This window comes from Vanellus vanellus (genome assembly GCF_965231255.1).
Source record: "Vanellus vanellus genome assembly, chromosome: 1".
NCBI lineage: Eukaryota > Metazoa > Chordata > Aves > Charadriiformes > Charadriidae > Vanellus > Vanellus vanellus.
Genome location: NC_138905.1, coordinates 1,626,342 through 1,635,993, shown reverse-complemented (window position 1 = coordinate 1,635,993; position 9,652 = coordinate 1,626,342). Strand labels below are relative to the sequence as shown.

General features: G+C 57.7%; 1 protein-coding gene across 1 annotated transcript; it reads left to right on the top strand.

Annotated features, from left to right (window-relative positions):
• Positions 1-1,734: 1,734 nt before the first annotated feature.
• Positions 1,735-7,173, top strand: LOC309669397 (uncharacterized protein; the record flags this gene model as incomplete). Its single annotated transcript, XM_082480050.1, has 20 exons — positions 1,735-1,789; positions 2,140-2,286; positions 2,362-2,483; positions 2,610-2,718; positions 2,810-2,926; positions 3,104-3,171; positions 3,260-3,397; positions 3,554-3,739; positions 3,838-3,940; positions 4,032-4,173; positions 4,254-4,437; positions 4,556-4,655; positions 4,739-4,857; positions 4,993-5,030; positions 5,255-5,367; positions 5,464-5,612; positions 5,830-5,924; positions 6,265-6,343; positions 6,626-6,734; positions 7,100-7,173. 20 exons carry the CDS (start codon positions 1,735-1,737, stop codon positions 7,171-7,173), a joined length of 2,247 nt encoding a protein of 748 aa, XP_082336176.1.
• Positions 7,174-9,652: the final 2,479 nt, after the last annotated feature.

Genomic DNA, 9,652 nt, shown 5'->3' with positions numbered 1-9,652 from the left:
TTTGTTTTATCAAATGCTTGGTTGGGTTTTTCCTGTGATTCAGCATCACTAAATCTATCGTTGTGCCAAGGAGGAATGTTCAACTGGGTTTAGCCTCCACGGAGGAATGTTCAACTGGGTTTAGCCGGGCTTTACCCCGAATCTTGCACCCTGAGGGCAGAGCAGGGCTGTCCTGCTGCCTTTCACCCCATGAGCTCAGTTACTCTTGGGTGCTAAAGGCTCTTTAAGTGCAGAAATTTTCTCCTTTGACAAAAAAAAATGGTTTCTCAAGAAGAGCCCGTCCCTTGAGGCACCCTTGGGGGCACTGGGCTCCTGCACATGCCCCCAGGATCCTGTGCATAGTCCCCGTGCCCCCCAGTCCACTGTGCACCCCGATCCCTGCTCACACTGATCCACCGTGTGCCCTTGTCCCTGCGTGCCTCGATACACTGCACACCCTGGTTCCTGCATGCCCCAGCCCTATGCACCCCAATAATACCGTGTGCCCTGATCCCCATCCATCCTGCTCCCTATGAATCCCCATAAAACCACGCACCCTGCTCCCTGTGTACCCCAACACATCGTGCACCCCAGTCCATCAGGCACCCCAGTCCCTGCGTACCCCAGTTCCTATGCACTGTGGTGCACTGTACAGTGGAATAAACAATGTACAGTGGAATAAAAAATGCACCCCGGTCCTTGTGCGCCCCGGATTCTCCTGCACCCCAACTGTGGTGCCCCCTGGTCCCTCTGCACCCTGACGTGCTGTGCACCCCACTCCCAGCACAGGGCCCTGCGTGCCCCAGTACCCCATGAACCCCAGATCCCCATGCACTCCAGTCCCTGTATACCCCGATTCTCATGCATCCTGATGCACCGTGCACCGTGATTCCTGTGCGCTGCAGTCCTTGTGCACCCCGAGCCCTGTTCACACTGCTACACTATGCTCCCTGTTTCCTGTGCACCCCCATCCCCATGCACCCCAATACACCGCACACCCCGGTTCCTGTGCACCCTGGTACATTGTGTGCCCTGGTCCCCGTGCGCCCCAATATACCATGCACCCTCTTCCTGTGCACCCCAGATCCCTGTGCATCTTCATCCCTGTGCACGCCAGTACACCGTCTGCCCTGGTCCCTCTGCACCCCCATATACTGCACACCCTGGTCCCCGTGCACCCCGGTATACCACGTCCTCCCATTCCCACGTCCCGCAGCCCCGCGCACCCCCGATGCCTGTGCATCCCCGGCCCTGTGCACCCCCATATACCGCTGACCCTCGTCCCTGTGCACCCCGATCCCCACGCACCCCACATCCCCGCGCACCCCTCTCCCTGCGCACACCAGTACATCGTACGTCCTGGTCCCCATGCACCCCCATACACCGTGCACTCTGGTCCCCGTGCACCCCGGTATACCACGCCACCCCCACTCCCCCATTCCCACGTTCCCCGCCACCCGCATTCCCGCGCACCCCGTTACACCGCGCGCCCCGACCCCCGCGCACCCCCGGATCCCTGTACATCCCCGTCCCTGTGCACCCCCCTATACCGCGCCCCCCGGTGCCGCTGCACCCCGCTACCCCGCGCATTCCCAACCCCCGGGGGAGGCGGGTCGGCCCCGGCCCCTCCCGGTGGGAAAGGGGGGCGGCTCCCGGGGGCGCGCCCCGCGCATGCCCGGCACCACCCGTTAAATACCGGCGTGCCGGGACGGACTGACACCGCTGCCCTCCCCCGGGACCACCGCTGCCCCCGCTATGGCCAGTGAGGCTGAGCCCGGCCGCCGCCGCTGCTGCACGCAGGATGCGCCGGGTGAGCTGGGGGGGGGTCTCCGGGGGATGGCGGGCACCGGGGATTCCCCAGTACTTTGGGGGGGGGGGGGGGGTGTTGTCCCCCATCCCGGGCACGCGGGGGTACCCCTCCCTGAGCATTACACACGGCATTGGGGTGTGTCCCCCCCCCGTCCCCTCCCATCCCAGGCACCGGTGGGGTCCCCCCTTCTGAGCATCACTTGGGTACCACCCTGGGAGCAATACGTGTCCCCTGTGGGGTTTGGGGACTAGGGTGACATCCCAGTGCAGCAGCACACGGGTGTCCTGAGGTACCGCACCCAGGTAGGATGCGGCCCCAGCGTGACTCCAACTTCCCTCCCCGCCCTCCAGATGTCCCCAAGGCCACCGAGCCCCGGGGTGACAGCGATGGCCCCCGCCGGGGTTCCCTCTGCGACCGGCACTGTGCCACCATCAACAACGTGCATGGTGACTTGGGTGACCTGGGCTGCCACCTGCACCGTCCCCATGTCCCCCCAGGTAGGTTGCCAATGGGGTGGGTATAGGGCTCTGGGGGGGTCCTACACCCCCTGTCACCCCTCATCTTGCCTGCAGCCATGTCCCCCCCGCTGTGCTGCCAGCAGCACTCAGAAGAGGTCTGCGAGAGCTGCGTGGTGAAAACCACCCTGACAGCTGAAAACGTCGTGGAGGCCAACAAGCTCTCCAACAATTACAAGGTGGGTGCCCATAGTGTGGGTGGGGGCACCCATGGGTGCTCCTGGGTGCCCATAATGGGTTTTCTCTTTCTCTTCCCTCAAAAAAAAAAAAAAAAAAAAAAAAAAAAAAAATAATCCCCTCTGCAGTTTGGCTTCAAGAAGTGGAAGAGCCATGTGACAGCGCGGCCCTGGGAGGACCGATCAGAGATCGTCAAGGAGCTCTACTCTGACCTCAATGTCATCCGGGGCTCTGGAGGTGAGTGGCCTTGGGGACACTGTGTGGTGGCAGTGTGGATTTGGGATGGTGCAGGTGACAATGGTCCCATCTGGTGCCTCCTCTCCCACAGGGTCCACGGTGACATGTGGGAATGTCCTCTACCTGCTGCTCTTTGGCTGGTGGCTCTCATTCCTCTACGTCCTCGTGGCTGCCATGATGTTCATCACTGTTGTGGGGGTTCCTTATGGTGAGTCCCGATTTTGGACTCGCATGAGAAGGGCTGGGTGAGCCACAGGTCTCCTGGCTGAGCCCAAAATGGCACCGATGGATGCTGGGGTCTCCTGAGTCCCTTCCCTGCAGGGTGGCCCTGTAACTGGAGGTGACGTGTGTGTCCCCAACAGAGCTGATACTTGTATCCCCACAGGGCGGCTTTGCTGGGACTTGGCTGGGTATTTCCTCTGGCCCTTCGGTAAAGTGATCCAGAAGGTGGAGGTAAAGGCATGCCCTGAATCAGGACCCCATGGGGAGGGGTGGTTGGGGTGCCCCATACCCCACCCTGACACTCCTTGTCTCCCCCCAGGTCCCCAAATCCCACCGGGCACTGGGTACATGTGAAGCCGGTGCGGAGGCGAGTGGTGCAGGAGAGACCTCAGCCCTGCTCGGTGGTCCTGTCCCACGCCGCTGGAGCCCATGGTGCTGGGCCGATGCCGGACACTGGGTGAGCCCCATGCTGGACACGGTGACACCTTTTGTCTCGGGATGGGCACCCCGGGAGCTCCCCATCATGGTGGGGATGGCACCCATGGGTGCCTCCACTCCCCTGGGGTGGGTGTTTTGGGCTGGGCAAACCCTAAAGGTGACTACCAATTTGCAGCAGCGTGCTGGCACTGTGGCGTGGCTGTGCCTGGGCTACCCGACATTGGTGCTGGCCCATGGACTAGTGTGCATCACAGCGTGGCTCCTCGTCTTCCTCATCCCTGTGGCCAAGCTGAGTGCCCGCACCACCACCCGTGTCCTGCTGCTGCCCCCGGAGTGGGTGCTCGTGCGGCGCCTGAAGATGGTGGGTGCCTCTGTGCTGGGGTCCTGCACCCTGCTCTGGTGTGGGTTTTGGGGTGGGAGCAGCGCTCAGAGCGGTGTCACCCACTTATCCCTCCGCAGACGGAGGTGCCACTGGAGGGGGAGGTGATCCTCTGCTGCTACCGTGCTGTCAACCCCTACTACTACAAATATGCCGTGGATGGCATCAACGTCTTTGCTGTCAGTATCCTTTTGTGGGCCGGAGGAGAATGGGGTGGGGATGCTGGCCCCAAATCCAACTCCACCTCGGTCATCTCCTTGACTGGCCGCCCCAGACCTGCTGCCGTTGGTGTTGGTGACACTGGTGCTGGGCTACATGGACAGCCACAACCGCCTGACCAGCTCCCCCATCAAGTTCACGTTGGCCCTGCTCTCCATCATGCCTCTCTCCTACTACATCGGGATGGCCATTGCCAGGTGAGTGGTGATGGGGAGGGACACTTGGTGGCAAGGTGGGGACACATGCCAGCCCTGCTGACACCCTCCTTTTCCTCCAGCATCTCGGCCCAGAGCAACTTTGCGGTGGGAGCTGTGGTGAATGCCACGTTCGGCTCCATCACAGAACTCACCTTCTACATCACAGCCCTCATCAAGGGCTCACGTGAGGGCAACCGCTGCTATGCTGAGATCGTCAAGTCGGCATTGACGGGGACACTGGTGGGCTGTGTCCTTTTCGTCCCGGTGAGCCATGGTGGGGCCCTCTTGTGGCACGAGGGCACCCAGTCTCTGCGGAGAGCTGGGAGGATGTTGCCAGCAAAGTGCTGATGGAGACTTTTGGGGGGCTTTCTCCATCCCCAAGGGTCTGTGCATGGTGATAGGGGGCATCCGGCACCAGGAGCAACGGTTCAACAGCCGCTCAGCGGGTGTCAGCTCGGCCCTGCTCTTCCTCTCTGTGGGAGGTGAGTTGGGGACAGGGGTGTCCCCAGGTTTGGGGGAGTCCCACCAGTGTGGGTGCCCACCCCCTGTCCTTCCATCCCCACAGGTGTCTTTGCCCCGACGCTCTTTTCCAAGGTGTATGGGAAGCTGGTGTGTGGTGAGTGCCACAATGTCACCCAGAACCCACTGGGCCACTACCTCTGCCACAACTGTCACTTTGACCTGGTGAGTGGGGACATGGACCTCTGACCCCTCTGGGGTTCAGGGGTGCTCCAAGCCCACCTGGCTCCTGCTCTTGGTGGTGGCAGCGGGGCTGTTCATTGTCCCCTGCATCCCCATTGACATGATGTCTCTCTGCAGATGGAGAACAACGGCACCCTGTACTACAGTCACGTCCAGTGAGTATCTGCTGGGGTGGGGACAGGATTGTCCCCATGGTGGGGTGGCACCTCCCGGGCTGGGCTGTGGCCCTGCATCCATCCTAGGTCTCCTCTTTGCTACCCTGAAGGGCTCCAATCCCGCACCTCATCTCCTCCATCCCCAGATATGGTGCAGGGAACCTCCCCGGGGTCTCCATGCCAGATCCTGGAGGCACTAAACATGCGTCACCCATGTCCCACAGACCCCTGGTGTACACTGTGTCCCTCCTGCTCCCTGCTGCCTACCTCATCGGCCTCTTCTTCACCCTGAAAACTCACTCGCACATCTACGACATCCACATCAGCGGCTGTCACAGTGAGTGTCCCCCAAACAGCTGGATGTCCCAGCTGCAGGGCTGGCTCTTCTTATTGCCCTGGGGTGTCTCACCATGTCTCTGCTCTTCCCCCCCAGTGCCTGGCCACCACCACAGTGCTGTGGTCCACTGGTCTCGCTGGCGGGCCCTTGTCATCCTCCTGCTCTCCACCCTCTGCATGTCAGCCTGTGCTGACCTGGCCACAGAGCACATCAGCCCCATCCTCACTAACTCCACCATCTCACAGGTGAGCATGGAGATGATGGTAAACCAGGTTTGGGTGACCCTGGGAACCAAGTTGTGTCCTCTGGGGATGGGAACCTGCTTTGGCTGTGGGGTTGAGCCCCAAAAGCCGGGGAGAAGATGCTGAGATGCTCCATGCACCAAGGAGCTTGGTTGTCCATAGCTTGGATGTGGTCAGGATCAGGCCATATGCATGTGCTGATGCCACCTCTTCCCTGCAGTACTTCATTGGTGTCACTGTACTGGCAATGGTGCCTGAGCTGCCAGAGATTGTCAATGGCATCCAGTTTGCCCTCCAGAACAACCTGAGCTTGAGGTGAGACGGCTCAAAAGATGGGTTTTGGGGTGTCCTCCTCCAGCGCAGTCCCTGTGCCCTGTCCCAGTTCCATAGCTGTGCCTTGGGGCCAGTGATGGGCTGCCCAGTTTCAAGCTGCTGGTGGGTCAGATCCCTGCCAATTTCCCCTCAAGAAGACCTAAAGCCACCCCAAAATTGGGTCCAGAATCAGGTTGGGCTGTAGGGTTTGGTTTCCTGAGGTGGTTTGTGGTTTGTTGTTTTGTGTGGTTTTGGTTTTTTTGTTTTTTTTTTTTTTTTTTCTCACCCAAGGGCTGCTGGAGACCTTGCACTTGGCAGCTCTTAAGTCCTCTGTTCTCCCCAGCATCGAGATTGGGAACTGCATCGCTGTCCAGGTCTGCATGCTCCAGATCCCCATCCTGGTGCTCTTCACCATCTTCTATGTGAGTAGCCCCAAAACAGCCCCTGGGTGACCTCCTGCAGCAGGGTTGGGGACATGCAGCAATCCATGTTGCAAGGGCACCATCGCTGTCCTCAGTGTCTCCTTTCCTCTGCTCAGTGCAGGAAAAAGTGGGATTAGATGCCTCCTACCTTGGCTGATGCTGTCCCCAGCCCTAGGGACACGTGGCAGAGGGAATTTAAGGGGTGTCATGCAAGTCCCCAGCCACAATCAGTGTGGGGCTGTCCTGATCAGCCATAAACCCCAAATCCTCTCTGCCTTGCAGCCAACCAACTTCACGCTTGTCTTCAGTGACCTCCATGTCTACGCCAGCATGTTCAGCGTGGTGCTCATGAACTACATCTTCATGGATGGCAAATGTGACTACTTCCAAGGTGACTGCCTGCCCATGAGGCTGCTGTGGGACTTGGTGTACCCACCTTCCCTGTGCTGATGGGGTGGGGGGTTCCTGGGGTCATCTGCTTGCTGCAGCTCTTGGCATGTGGTGGCTTGAGCAATTCCAGAGGCTTGGTTGACCATCTGGGAGGTGCCGGAGCTGCCATCCAGCAGCAGCTCCAAGAGGGATCACTCCCTTTTCACCCTTAAGAGGGAGTTTTAAACCCCTTCTGATTGATATTTTGCAGAGGACCATGAAGGTCCTCTAGAGTGGGTTAGTCCAGACCACACCAGAAGGTCTTGCAAGCAATCTTCTTCCTTGCTCCAATGAGTAACCACCTCTAACCTGCTCTGTCTGCCCTAGGCACGGTGCTGGTGATGGTCTACTTCATCCTCCTGGCTGTGTATTTCTTCGCCCCATCGCCCAGTGGTTGCTGAGGTTTGGACTCTGCTTTCTCCAATCCTCTTGGCCTCAGCACCCATCAAGGTTGTTATCATCTGGTGTCTCAGGGACTTGGCTGGGCTGGCTCCAGTCTGGAAGCATCGTTTGCTGAAGCTCCTACTGATTCATCACTCCCCCAGTTGAGTGGCAATAGGACTTCAGTGATGGGAAGGGTGGTGGCAATGGAAGCACTCCTGAACTAAGGAGCCTCAATGCCAGAGCACTTCACAGAGGTATTTCCAGCCCACGCTTGTGTGGTTGGAAGGAAAAATGTCCTTAGTGGAGGGTCTTGAAGGGTGTTTCCTGTGTGGTCTCAAGGACAGACTCCTCCTTTGGGATGTGTTGCACTGGGAGAAAGTGCCTGAGAAGAGCCCCTCGCCCTTCTAGGCAGTGGGTGATCCCTGACCTGGAAGGGATGTGGGTCTGGGGATCACACAGGGCTTCTTGATGGTACTAGAAATGCACCAAAAAGCATTTTTCAGCTGTTTTGTCATTAAAGCAGTTTTGTACAAATCAGAAACAAGCTTTCTCCTTAAATGAGCTTTCAGTCACCTGTCTGGGCCCCTCTGTGCTCACCACCCAGGTTAGTCTTGGGGTGATGGCTGCTTGGTGCCCACCAAGGATGGCTCTTAATGTGGTGGGCATTGGACACCAGCCCATGGCTCAGCTGGAGCCAGCATGCCTAGGAGCAGGGCAGGACAGCACTCGATATCTTTTGTCATAGCACCAGAGCAGGTGGCAGGGGAGATCCACCAGCATGCCATGGGAACAGAGCCAGCTCTGCGGGCTCCAGCTTTCTCCATGACCCTCCCTAAGCTCCAGCTCTCGTTTCCAGCCTGGTCTCATCTGACTCTCTTGGGTCATCCTTGCTCAGAGGTCTTTAACAGAGTCCTAAGAAGGGTCAGGGGATGCTCCTGGTGTTGTTTGTGGGGTATGAGGTGTGACACACTGGGGACTGGCTCATCTCCGGGAAATGCCAGCAGGTGAGGTGAGAGGACAAAGTGGGTGGCTTGGACTGATTTATTATCTGAGCTTTTTAAAAAAAAAAAAAAAAAAAAAAACAAAAAAAAAAACACAAACCACCACCAACAAAAAAAAAAAAAAAAAACAACAAAAAAACCCCAAAACAAACAACCCCCCAAAACCCCAAACGATTGAAAAGCAAAACACAAATACAGGCCCTGTGGCTCCTGTGCCTCTTCTCCCTCCCCAGCCCTGTGGGGAGTGCTGTGGTGCCCACAATGTGAACACTGGACTTGGTAAGGTCCTACAGTCAACAAAGAAACAGGACCAGACTTTAAACAGCCCAGAGTAAGGCAGGCAGTGGGCAGCAGCCTTGGGATCCTCCTCCTTCCCAAAGGAGGGCAGCTGCTCATTAGCAGTTAATGATGATGCTTTAACAAGCTCTTGTTGTTTTGTTTTCCTAGTATAGCATCAGTACAGACAACCCTGCTGTCGTTAATATGGATGATTGGGAAGATTCCTGGGTGAGTGAGTACCCAGAGTTGGCCAATAGCTGCAGATGGGCTCAGCAGGGCCGTAAGAGATGGCAAAGGTGTGGGATGGCAGGGCAGAAGATGATGACACCCAGCAGGTTCTCCTACATCTCATCTCAGGCTAAACAGACATCTCCCCTGGGGTGAGGGATGCTTGGGACTTCTCCTGGAGCCAGATCCAGCCTTTGTGTTTGGGAAAGGGTGGACACTGTGGGTCCTCCACCCACCAGTGCCCTGCTCTGTGGCAGGACAAGCCCAGCAGTAGCTCCTGGTGGCTGCAAGGATGCCCCAAAGAAGTCCCACATTGCCCTGAGCTGCTCTGCTTGGTGCTGGGAGCGGGGGTAAGTCGTGAAGTGATGGCAGCAGGGCTGTTCCACAAAACCCTCTGCTGAGATGGCTTTCTCTGTCTCAGTGTGTCCTGTCCCCATCCCAGGCAGCACTGTGGATGCTCTTAACTCCTCTCCCTCCATCAGTTGCTGCAGATGGTGAATCCTTTTCCTCTCCCTTAGGGAACCTGCCCTATCCTGGCAGAGGCATTAACACTCTCCTCTTTGGCTTTCACGTATGGAATTGCACAAAGGGAGTTAACTTCCTCTTAAAAGGGAGGAACTGGTACTTGGGCATTATCTGGGCTGGAGGGGAAGACAAGCAGAAGATGGGAGCAAGAAAAGCCTGGAGCCACATATCCTTCAAGCTGCATCCCAGAGCAAAGCCTCTGCTACCGTGAGCCAGCAAGAAGCTTTTTGTCATTCAAAAACTCAACGCACAGTAGATCAGCAGCAACTCAAGCAAACCCTCAAAAGGGAGCTGGAGCTTTGCACTGCTTAAAAAAAAAAAAAAAACAACTTAATTGTTTGTTTAGGAAGGGCAGCAGACCAGCCTCCAAGATCTTGTGTCCATCATGCAGCAACCACCCTCAGTTCCTGGGAGAGGAGAGGCCCCTGGTCTCCCATCAGAGGACAGTGCTCGCATCTGCTTT